This window comes from Stegastes partitus, unplaced genomic scaffold (genome assembly GCF_000690725.1).
Source record: "Stegastes partitus isolate 25-593 unplaced genomic scaffold, Stegastes_partitus-1.0.2 Scaffold90, whole genome shotgun sequence".
Taxonomy (NCBI): domain Eukaryota; kingdom Metazoa; phylum Chordata; class Actinopteri; family Pomacentridae; genus Stegastes; species Stegastes partitus.
This window is the reverse complement of record NW_007577821.1, coordinates 267,638-280,492: the sequence shown is the minus strand read 5'-3', so window position 1 is coordinate 280,492 and position 12,855 is coordinate 267,638. Positions and strand designations below refer to the sequence as shown.

The following is a 12,855-nucleotide window of genomic DNA, read 5'->3' as shown; positions in this document are numbered from 1 at the left end:
TAGGACTGGTCTTTCTATTTTGACGAATGGTAATGATTAGAGTGTTTCTATCAATCCAAAGATAAGAGCATTTTCTCATTAAAGGTCACAAGCTGAAGTTGTTGCTGCTAATAGAAAATCTCTCAGAACAGTCATTTAGCTGCTCTCACTTTCATAGGATTTTTCCTTTTATTATGTTACTGTTGAACCTCAGAAGCTAATTGTTAGTAATATTTAGATTGTCTGGGGAAGCTTTGTTCTGTTTTCATGTCTTGAAACAACAACAGATCAAAGTTGTTCCAGAGATAACACCGTTTCACATGCCGCAATTAACCTGGAAATGATTTGACTAATTATTATTTTAACTATGCGTTATGTATTTTGTTTGTTTTGTTTATTTTTTCCCAGACCCCCCTGTTGGCAAGCAGCACAATTCATGGTCAAGTTAGAAAACATAAACAGAGATTAAAATAGAAAAAAAAAAGCTTTGTCAGTCAGCTGCTCGTCCATGCTGTGTGGGTGTCACATAAGAGTATCAGAACAAAAAAGACATGTCTGCATGATAACATGCTCACAATGCCAATGTGAACATGCTGATAGTTGACTATTTTGATGTGTTAGCAAGCCAACATTTTCAAAGTAACATCAAAGACAACGCTGAAGTTGGTGAGCTGTTGTTAGTTTTGCAGATGTTTGGTAATAAAGGCAACATAGTAGAATTTTGATCAGGTGATGGTCCTGGATGGAAGGTTACTAGAGTCATTAGGATACACCATCTGGGAAACATAAATGTCAATACAAAATTTGATTGGGATTCATCCAATAACTGTTGCAATGTTTCAGCCTGGATCACAGCAGTAACTGACATCATTGCTAAACCCTTCTTTTTCTTTGTAGGTTTGAAGACTTCTCAAGACTTCTTATTTTTTTAGCATTGTGTCTGTCCACATAGTTGTGTTTTAAGTTGTATATACTAAATGACAGTGTTTTAGTCTTTTGCAGGACACATTACGATGAAAATCTGTTTCCCTGACAGTGTTTGAAATGGTAGTTGGACAGAACGTCTCAACTTTTCTTTCTTTTTCTTCTTTTATTTATTCATTTTGTTGCAGGGTCAGCCTTTATGATGGTGAACACATCAGGACGTTTCGCGGGGCAGAAGGCCTTACTGCTGACACCTCAGCTGAGGGAGAATGACACCCACTGTGTTATCTTCAACTACTATATAGGAGGCAGAGACAACAGCCACCCCGGTCACCTAAATGTCTATATCAAAGAAAACAACAGTCCCATGGGAATGCCTGTTTGGAACGTGTCAGGTCCAGCCACTCGCTCCTGGGGACAGGTGGAGCTGGCCGTCAGCACCTACTGGCCCAACTTCTACCAGGTAAGGAAACATGGTCAAAATCAAGCTATCTTTTGCATGCTGTCTCATTATAAAACTAGGCTGCTCATTGAAAGCAGCCTTTGTAGTTAGGCCCAAGTCATTAAAGCCTTTTTCACTGGGTGGAGCAAGACAAATTTATTATTGGAGAAGGTCTAAACAATTGCACAATAGCCCATTGAAAACACCTAAGATTATTGATTTCTGGGGCTACCTCGGTATCCATGGTAATCTGTTCTTTCTCCCTTCCGTCTGAGCCAGTTCTCCTTTTCCAATTTTGAAAACTCATTTTCACTTACCAATGCACATGACTGCTGGCCAGGGCAGGGTGATTTCACACTTTCCTGGCTATTAGTCTTCACCAGGCTTGTTCCACGAGACCACCAAATGTTAATTGATGCAGAGAGACCCCTTAACCTCCCAATGGGAGATGGTCCCTTGGTGAATTATTTCATTATGGCCTGGCAGTGCTGGTCCACAGTTGAGCTAAGGGGAGTCCTTCTGCCTGCTCATCATAGCCACTCTGATAACTAAGTTAACGAGGGATACTGCTGGGCTTCTCGCTGCTGACTGCAAGATAGCAGGTTTAATGAGAGGCACATGGACAAAGGAAAGAAAGAAGAGGGGGAAGGCAACAGTTGAGCAGGACAGAATGTGCCACAGCTATCAGTTATAGCCACATCTCTCTGCTTGCAGGATGGTGACCCTTGTGTGACATAATGATGCAAAGCCAGTCTGGTCAGATGTTTTTTCTTTGGTTTACGACACATAAAAACGGATAGATTCTGCATGTAGCCGAAGTATGGCTTGTGTTTGGATTTATCCTGTTTGCAGACATTTGTGATTGAGGTACAGACCAAGTCTCGGCGTGTCGTTGATGCTCTTTTTAAGTTGCAGAATGTTTTGCTGAGCTTCAGCAAGTTCAGACACTTTGACTTAAACTGCTACTTGAATGTGACAAACTAATCAAAATTTTAGCAGTGGCTGAACATTTTGACATGTTGTTTGGGTTATGTTTCGGCAAATCTTTGCATGTCGTGTTGGTGTTTAGACCCAAGATGACATATTTTGCTATCCAACATGCACAGGAAAATTCCCAGCATCTGTTGCCTTTCAAACCCCAGTGGAAGGTCTGTCTCCATTTTTTGTTCCAAACCCAAATTGACAACAGGGGTAAATGTTAGAATGCTAATGATCTTCGCAACAATCTCAGTCGAGAAAAGAAGGATACATGCTTGAAGTTGTCTCTAATTAACAGCGTGACACTAATTATAGGTATCTTGAATTGTGCGGTAACCTACGCAACTGTCAAAGGGAAGACACCTGATTCTTGGAAATTATTTTTTAATTACTAGTAAGGCTTTTAGTCACCATGAGCTTTTCAGCCTTTGATAATTACTCTTCTGTCAGGCCATCCCTAAAACATTTAAGTGAAAATTGCCTTTCCAAAACAGCTGGATATTGTGCAAAGCTCTATTACTTTCAGTGAACTTCATCTGGAATGTATACATGTCGTGCATTTCCTACTCATAATATGTACTTGTGCATAAGGCAAAAAGCTATGATTTATTCTCTTATACATAAGTGCACCAATGAGAGAGAAAAACCCAAATGTACTCATTTGTCTTGGATTTAATACAGTAAGGTCTATGGCAGAGCTAATCAATCCTGCTGTTATGTTGTTCTTATCCAAGTCCCTTAGGAATAGCCAGTGCTGTGATGTAGACATTGAATTCTGGGTTCACTGTCTGTCTCTCTGACAAATGAGAATGGTGAACTTTCCTGTGACATCAACAGCTTTGTCCCATGTGAATATTTTCACTCTGTGGGTCAGGCCCAATTATGCACTGCACTATCATTGATGTTGGAATCAATTATATCACAGCTATTAGGCAGCCTGACTGATGTCTGTTGCACAAACAAAGGATTTCAATTAGAGTGCGGGGGCCAGTTCATTTGTCTGGTGGCGATATATGGAGTGGTTGGCCTTTTAATTTCCTTTAAATTAGCCTGTAATGAGGCCATAATTGGCACCCAAGACATTCACTTTCATATTTCATGAGACAAAAAAAGAAAATTATAATTAGACAGCCTTATCTGAAGGCATCCTGCCTCCCAGATGACAATGGTAGCTATCTCCACCTCCACATTGCTGGGCTACAAAAGGAATGCCAGAGATGTATCTGAGTGAAACTAGCAGGATATGTTTTCTGGATGACACCATTCATGGACTACAACCATTAATACATATGTTGCGCTGGAAGATACTGACTTATATTTAGGGAATAATGGCATGCAAAACATGTGTAGCTGTAGTGTGTGTGGTGAAATGAGTCTCTGCACCACACCCTGGGTTGGGGAAGGGACTGGCATTCTGTTTCCCTTTTTATCACTCTGCAGACCGTGGAGTACATAACTCTGACATTCTGCTGGGACACGCCCTCTGTCAGAGCTTAAGACCATTTGTTTTGCGGGAGAACTTGGCCCTTAAAATAGGGTCATGTTAGTCCTACACAGCACAGTTGCACTTGATTTTCAGATTTTTTCTGTCAAATATAGCAACAAACATATGAACAACGTAACACTAGACACAGCAACTGTTCAAGGCAACAGTTCCCTCTCATGAAGGAGATACAGCTTTATATGTTCCGTTAAAAGGTTGGGTTACTTGCATTACAAAAATATCTTGTGTTCACATTTACCTCTAGTGGTATCTTACCCCGCAAATAATTTTGTTTTAATTCTTTTATGTTTGATTCCAACCAGAGTCTATTCTTTTTATAGGGACTGTTCATTTAAAACCTATGAAAATTGTTGACGGGAAGATTGAGGTCTGTGGATAATCCAAGTAACTAAGGACGTCCAGCTGCTTGTGAATTTAAACATAATATTAGTCTTAGTGGAGTGTTTACTTACCAAAAATTCTGAAAAAATTCACCCTGATTTACACCACACAAACTAGTACTTCCAGAGAGATTACAGTAGTTCTTATTCAATTTTTACACCTAGCTGTTCCCAGGGGAAACAGTTTTTGTGTGAGCCAACTTACCAAGATAGGGTTAGCTTGCTATATTACCTGTTTAGACTGAAGTAATAACAGTAGTAACAACTCATGGAAAATGGCCAGCATATTTGATTTTAATCCATGATTCACAAAAATAAAATAGCACTATACGCATGGCAGGGTTTCTAGCATCAGTGGCTAAATCATGCCAGTAAATTAGCATAATGGGATATTCTCCCCTCCCCCTAAATGAATACTACAACGCTGAACAAAGCTTTATTATGTTTGCATATACAATATGGATTTACAATAATAATTTACATTATATATGGCATACATCACTGACATGCAACTGCACCTTAAATTATTTATTTGTTGGTCCAACTGCTCTATGTTTTTTTAATTTCTCCTAGGGGCCAGATAAAGTTTTTTGAATTGAATTAAATATAAATCAAGTAATACTTGCATTTACAAAGAATTGGCAGGTAGGTTTAATATGCCATGTGCCTCCTACAGGGTGCAATCAAAAATAATTTGAATTACTCTTGTGCATGGATACACTGCACCCAGTGCTCCCGCCACATTTGGAACGATCCCTATAAGTCCTTTTCTGTAAGGGGGGTCAAACACCATCTGCAATGCAGTATGGATTTGGCACACATCACAGTTCAGGTCATTTGCACCAAATGTTCTCCAAGGACATGACAGCAGAACTCAGTGTTGACACAGTGGTCTCCAACTGAAGGCTGCTGTTTGGTCACTGGCTTGTAGCTGTAAAGCTAAGTCTTGTCATCACGGATGATGCTGGACATGAAAGTTGGGTTAGTGTACCACAGAATATGCTCTCTGCAAAAGTTTGAGGTCTGTGGTGAAATTGCAATTGGCCACCTGTAAGTTGTCAGAACAGGACTTCCAGAGAGCATTCCAAATGTGGCAGGAGCACTGGGAGTGGTGCATTACTGCACAAGAAGACTGCTTTAAAAGGAATATGGGCCAGATTCTGGTATGGTTTCTGGCTTTTTATGACAATCTTGGAACTTACTTATTGCACCTTGTATACTTAGATGTTATAAGTTGTGATGCTACATCACTTTATACTTCCATTGTGTTTTCTATTTTATTCCAGTATGTTTTGTTTTTTAATTATAAGAGAATGAAATTAATTATAAACAATCCCACAAACATTATTTTTTCTCATGCTTCACCCTCTAAAGAGGCCCATTTCCACCAGAACCTAGATAACCTTACAGGTTGGAGGTGTTGTAGAGTATGTGTCCTGATCTAAACATCAAAATCACAAATATAAGAATCATGCCTTATTCTTATTTTGTTTCCTACCAACCACCTAACACAAAACAAGCCATTATGTTTTAATGATATAATCCAATTTAGTAAATCACTCATTTAAAAGTTTGTATTCGTAAATAAAATCCCAACAAGGGCTTTACAGGCAAGCATAGTGACAGATCTACAAATAGCTGGTGCACCATATTCTTGTTAATTGATCTTAAAAGAGGGTTTGTTGTGTGTATTTATTATTTTATTTTGCTAGATAAATAAACTGATAGATTCACTGATTTTAAAAAAGAAATTTTTGGACTATTTTCAAAAATAAATGTCTTTATTTTGTGCACAAATAAAATTCCATTCACCAACATTGTGGGCAGTTGATATCAAATGATTTGATGGAGGTAAGTGAAATTTTTGAAAAGCTGACCTTTAAGCGTTGCTCTCATGTTTGGTGTCTCCCTGTGTCCTAATCGTCTCAAGCCTCAAACTTAATTTAACACTTGCATGTCATAATACCTATCAACCGTGACATAATGTCAGTGGCCTGCAGCTGTGTCACCAGCTGCAGCTCAGCTAAGGAGCAGAGAGCATTTGCAGGAGCTGGACTTTTCTGTGCACACGGACAGCCACACTCAGGTGCCATTTGAAGACATGTGCCCATTTATCATTGGTGTTATGAGTCTCCTTTCTCCTCCTTAGATTGTGTTTGAAGCCATAACCTCAGGGCAGCGTGGCTTGCTGGCCATCAAAGACGTAGTGGTCCAGGGCCACCAGTGCAGTAAGTCCTTTTCCCTTCACCATAAAAGAATTTCATCAAGCAGTCATTGTCCTTTCCATGACACCCTCCCAAATACCTGTAACATTGTTCTGTTCAAGGCCTTCCAGTCAAACAAAAAGCTTTCAAAGACTATGCTACAGTCATTCCAAGTGTGAACCTCCCTCCTCCTCGTTCCCTTAAGATTTATGAGCATACAGTTGACACGCTGAAGTGTGCTCAGGGTATAATGCTGGAGTGGCTGTGTTAAATCTATCCTTTGAGAGAAGGGAGAAATAGTGCAAAAAAAGGGGATAGAAAACTAATCCTACCATATAGTATGTGGTTTGTGTGTTTGGATTCCACTATTTTTCTTCTCCCCTAAGTATATTTAGCAAAGTATCTCATCAACATCTGTTCATAGTTCTGCTACCCTTGCTGAATTTAAGTACACGCACTTCAGACTACACTTCAGAGGTATTGAACATGTAATCATGATCCTATTTTGAATTTTTCTGCTTTGGCTTTTGGGTGCAGCTGCTGCTGTGGAGGTAGAAGGAATAAATCTCTTCAGTATTCCTTGTGTCTATTCTTTTGACTAGAGTCATGTTAGTCCATATGGCACTCCTTAGGCTTATACTAAGCCATTTTCAGACTCTGCACACTAAAGTCCAAATCAATATCACACGGGTTTTCATCAATTGAATTATACTTTACTCTACCCTTCATAGCTGACGTATCAAGCTCTGATTGTAAGGCACTAATGACCTGCTAACCATTTGAAAGCAGCCGAGTTCCTACAAATGTTATGTCAATAAGATGGATTTATATAGCAATAGGTGTTGCATATAAATGTATTTCAGTAAATCAATGAGGCCCCACAACGTGGTCAGTGTTTAAATGTGCAAGTGTGGGCAGATCAATAACCCACTCAGTGGCAATTGGGTATCTTTGAGTGATAAGCAAAGCGATCAGAGCGACTCCTCAGCGGAGCACAGCCATTTCATTTTCTATTTATATGACCATGTGGAATATCTAGCACAAGGTGTGATTATGCCACTGGGTGGTCTGCCTCTCCTACAATCATTAAAGAAGACATAAGCGATGAGAAAAATAGATTTGTCTTTTTTGCGTTGCATACACTGACAGGAAAAAGTTATAAAGGAGGTGTAGTTCAAAGACAAGGTTATGAAATATTAAGTAGAAGTGAAAGTCTTGATGATAAAAGTGATAGAATTAGCTTTTGCCAAGTCTTTAGAGATTTGGTTATGTTTCGAATCAAGGTCGCTCTACTGAATTGCCCTATTTTTCTATCCAGAATAGTGGTACTAATCAAAAATGTTCTACATAAGTTACTTTCTGTGGACTATCCCAGTCAGTGAGCATACTGATAATGAGCACAGCTGGAAAAGAGAATAATGCTTTTTGAAAAATCTCCTCAATCACAGAGAGAATACAGTTAAGAGATAGCAGAAATTAGGTTTTTGGTAGGTGTAAGATTGGCCTCTGGTGTCTCATGTTAAACATTCTGGTGAAATCTTCCTCACAAAACGTTGCTGGCTTTCGGTACTAAGGGCTATTGCATAATGAAATATAGAGATGTATCCATTTACCGGGTACTTTTCTCAGTTTTCCAGTTTTACATGCATCGGAGTTCCCAAGTGGCTAACAGTGAATTAGTGGGTGTGAAAGTATAAATTAACATAGTCCTGATGCAGTTGTAAAGTGGCTACTCTAGTAACTACTTCTGGTAATTAATTCTCATCACCCATTTTAGGCATGTTTTCTCTTCATCGCAGCACCTATTATACAAATATTTGCCTTCTTTTCATAGTGAATACTCCTCACTTCCTGACTATAAAAGGAGTGGAGGTCAATGCTGGCCAGACTGCATCTTTTCACTGCACCGTCAATGGACGCAAGAGAGACAACTTCCGCCTCTGGCTTCAGGTGAGAGACATATTTGCCCTGTTTCTTACACTCGACATCAGAAACTAGATTGCTGTGTGGAATAACTATTAGAACTGGGGCCTGTGGAAATTAATGTGTCTTGCTGAACAAACTCTTGAACACACCTGTGAATATATATCTATCTATATATATATCTGAGATCAGAAGTTTTCCAAGCAAACTTGCCAAATAGAACAAAGAGAAAACAGCAACTTCTCTCAAATCAAGATTTTACCCAACTGAAATCAAGACATTATGGAATCTCAAACAACCTTTTTAACAGCATGTTAAACAACATATCAATTTACAAGCCATTAACCCAATAAACTCCAAGCAGATTATGGGTATTTTTTAATCCTGTCACATTTGTACTCACTGTGGGCTACTTTTCTACTGCAATATAAAGTAATGGACCTCTATGGAAACAGCACAATCAAGGCTAAAAGTAGAAGGAGTCTAAAAATGTTTGTTTTTAGTATGACAAAGCTATCATGCCATAAATCCTAAAAAAAACAAAACAATTTACACTCTTTTTTTTGGCAATTTTTTGGCAGAATGGCACATCACAAATTAGGAATTAAAAGAGTGATAAAAATCTGATGACTTTTTCAGTTTTTACAGCTTCTGGCTCTGTTTTCTAACAAAAGCATGCCTTTCAAATTTGCTGGTGCATTTTGGGGTTCAGAAGGTTAAGTTATGTTGCACCTGAAATCAAGTGCCCACTGGTGTCACCAGTACAGGCCAAAATGGTGACTCTAGATACTATAGATATTTTACTATTTACATATTTCATTTGTTTTCATATTTGTTTTTTCTGTATCACGCAACCCTTGGTCACAGTTGAGTTACTCGTGACAGGGAGTGCAAAAATTTTAGTGTTTTACAGAATCTGATGACAAATGATAGAGGTTGGTGAGGTTTATTGAGGACAACATGCCTTTTATACTGGCCAACAGTGTTTTGGAATTGGAGGGTTAAAACCAAAACTAACCCCCTGATACAGTAGACACCAACGCTTTCTTCAATCAAAAAAAACCCACAGTATTGCGATCCAAATGGCTGAATAAAGGGGGTAGATTTAGATTTTAGATTTCTGTTTTAGAATAGATTTGTTTAACCATAAAGCTAATTAGACAGGGCCGAATGTAAACACTGACCCCACAACTATAAATTGTAAAACAGCAGACTGTGGTTAGCTCTTTAAGCATAGCTGTAAATTCATTTGCAAGGTAGATCAATTGTTGGAACTGTTTGTTCTTTAGTGTTAAGTGCTGACCCTGAAGTGAAACTAAGCATGTGTTACACCAAATGTTCTTTGATCAAAATGATAACCTCATAATCTGTGTAAGCACAATAATGCACAATGCCTACAATGATGAAGTAACAAGTGAAAAAGAATGGGATTTAAATCATATTAATTTGCGTTTGATCCCATATCATTGCATGTTTAACATGTGTTAAGCATACATAAAAATGTAAACAATCTCTGGAATTCGGAACCAAAGCTTATGCCTGGTCACCAGCCTAATTATCACTTTTGAAATGTTGCTTTGGGGAAACACAAGTACCCTTCATTTCACTATTTCAAGCTGATACATTAACACTTTACTTGTGTTTAAGATTTCACCTGCCCACTAGATTTTCAGATTCCTCTGCATCTGGAAGGCAGGGGATTACAGTTGTTTTAGATCACCGCAGTACGGTCTTAACCTATATAGATGCTGGCTCTGTGGATATTATGTACTATATCCGGCACAACTGAGCAGCACAGCAGTCTTGAATTGACCTTGTTCTGAGCAGCGAAGGTAGTGCATCTGGCAGACATAACCCTGCTGGCTCTGCTGCTAAGCACACTGTCACACATGTGATCAGTGGGAGCATGACGCTGGGTAAAGGTCCTCTGCCAGGTACTCCATCATTTTAACAAACACGTCCTCATTAACACAGGAGCTGAAAAACAAACATTAAGTGAAGTCCCCCGATGACAGTAATTAAGAAATATTTCTAATGAACAAATGTCCCCCATCTGCCTGCTGTGAGGGGTGACAGCTGGGGAGAGCCCACTGTGTGTTTGTGTGTGTGTGTGTGCGTGCAAGAGTGTGTGATAAATGTATTACTATCAGTCACCGATGGGAACGATAGGACACAAACTAACATGCACAAGAGCAGGCGACAAGTACACTCAACCAGAGTTTCTGAAACACACAAGGTCAGGCCACTTTGCTTATTAAACCTTTCCATTTCGGAGGCTCACTTGTGTGTTTGTCTCGGTTCCAAACAGGGCATCGGTGGACGGGAGGCCCCAATGAAAGCAACTAAACCTTGGAACAACCGCCGCTTCATAGGCACTTTCGATGTGGAGAATACAACCAAGGGCGACTCAGGCCGCTACCGCTGCATTGTCCACTCAGACAAAGGGGTTGGAGTGTCCAATTACGGCGAACTAACCATAAAACGTGAGTATTTGTCCCAGAGCAGAGAAAAACACAAACACAACCTATTTTAACGAAGGCAGCAGTGTTTTGCATCCACATGACCTCAGTGCATTCAGCAAAGTTAACAGGAGATAAACAGGAAATGCTGCAAGTTTGTAGATGAAAATGTCCTCTGCTGTGATACTGAAAATACTGGCTTTTTATGTTGATTTGTTATCCAGAGGACTTTAATGCTTCTCCTGTAAAGGCTGTCCTTGACTGAGCACAATCCCCCCTAAAAGATCACAAAGGCATGAGGCACCAGGGTTTACAGTAACCTCACTGATATTTCACTCCTGCAGTCATTTGATATGAATTTATGGAGTCGTCCGAAACTAAATCCTGCAAGGCCTCTCTTTCCTATAGCCCTATAGCCTGGTAATGGCCTTCTATATTTCTTCACCTCAATTTTCTCCCTGTGCTCTCAATTGAATTTACTGCCCCGATTTTTTTTTCCTTTTTTTCTTTTTTTTTTTTTTTGTCTCCAAGCTTTATGTGATGGATAGGTTTAATCCTGGCTGTCCAGATCGAGGTCTGTCAATCATGCGAGAATGGCTGGGCCCAGACACAGCAGAGTGTAGAGGGAGATAAAGTCTCTCTGCCGGAGTGTATTAGTGGGTTTCAGTGGTGTACTCAAAGAAAATTTACTGACACACTGGAGGCACTCAAAACACACTCATGCATAAATTCAGCAACACAATCACGTGCACATCCTCACACTTGCACATCCTCATTAGACAGCAATATTTTTGCTGATCGCTGCTTTCAGTGTGTTACTAGATATATATTTTAAGACAAACCAGTTAAGTTTAAAGTTCCTTTGTCATAAATATTTAAAATAGAGTCATTTTCTACATTTAGGCATGTATCAAATCTTGTGAGTCATCCCACTTTAAATTCTACAGAGATTTCACACCTCAGTGACTTTGACATAAGCCAATTCATCGGAAGAAGAAAAGAGGCGTTTTTACACTTGCAAGTGTCACACATAAAAAGCTGATATCTCTTCTTATCGTACCGGTCATAAAACACGTGCTTAACCCTCCTAGCAATGTGTCTGAGTTGTAAATCCTCCTTAAATGTGTATTCACTGCGTCCGTGACTCGTTTTTGGAGGAGTGACCACGGAGGGATTCTGTGGATTATAAGCCCGCTACAGGCACGCCGACTCGCCCCCCCCCCAGCTCATTACCATACACTGCCTTTTTCCTTCAACATGAGGAGAGTGAATGCTTGATTATCCCAGATAATCACTTCTGCCTTTTATGCCAGTGTTCCATCAGATTTATGTGCCTATGTGGAAGCGCACTGCATGTATTTCCAGAGTGCTATACGGATTGGCCCGGTGCAGCCCCTTTCCTGTGCCCCCCTTGTGATGAGCTCTCCTGTAGTGCAGCCAGTGGTTCTGAAAGGAGGATAATTACTCTTTGTCCAAGTGCTAGCTCTTTTCTTGGCCTGGTTAGCATCACCTGGGGCCCGCAAAACATTCGCTGAGCTTTAACACAGTAGTCTGGGCCATGCACCCAACTGAAGGATGCCGAGGTGCAGTCATGTCAGGACTAATGAGAATAGCCACCAAAAATCGAAGGCCGGCCAGTCAGGCGCCTCATTTTCCTGTGGCCATCTCTTCTCATATCAAGAGCACGTCAATTCTTCACTCACAGGAGCCCATGTAGGAAACAACATAATGAGGACCTCTTGCATCTTAACAAGAGAGGCTCCGTCTATGTAACTGGCGAATGAAAGAAGGATTTATAAACAGTGAGGTCTAACTAATCGAACAACAAAGCAGAGTGGCATCTCTTATTATTGCTCTCTGTGTGGGGAATGCTAAATAGGCAGTAAGTCAAGTATGTATGTGTGTGTTATGTATGTGTAGCTCTGAAATGATAAACTGATTAATTGTTGAGTTAGTAGAAAGAAAATTGACAATTTAGAGAACCGTTTAATCGTTTAAGTAACTTTAAAAAAAAAAAAAACCTCCAGTCAGCGCCATGACAGAACATCTCCACCTTGAAACT

The 12,855-nt window shown here is 39.8% G+C and overlaps 1 protein-coding gene across 3 annotated transcripts in view; it reads left to right on the top strand.

Moving 5' to 3' along the window:
- LOC103353947 (protein tyrosine phosphatase receptor type M) overlaps positions 1-12,855 on the top strand; it is a 169,666-nt gene that overhangs the window by 53,327 nt on the left and 103,484 nt on the right. For all 3 annotated transcript variants that reach the window (XM_008277149.1, XM_008277148.1, XM_008277147.1), the window contains exons 3-6: positions 1,092-1,366; positions 6,357-6,435; positions 8,246-8,361; positions 10,643-10,817. In XM_008277149.1, the coding sequence (XP_008275371.1) occupies positions 1,092-1,366; positions 6,357-6,435; positions 8,246-8,361; positions 10,643-10,817 (645 nt within the window). The remainder of the gene's footprint in view (positions 1-1,091; positions 1,367-6,356; positions 6,436-8,245; positions 8,362-10,642; positions 10,818-12,855) is intronic.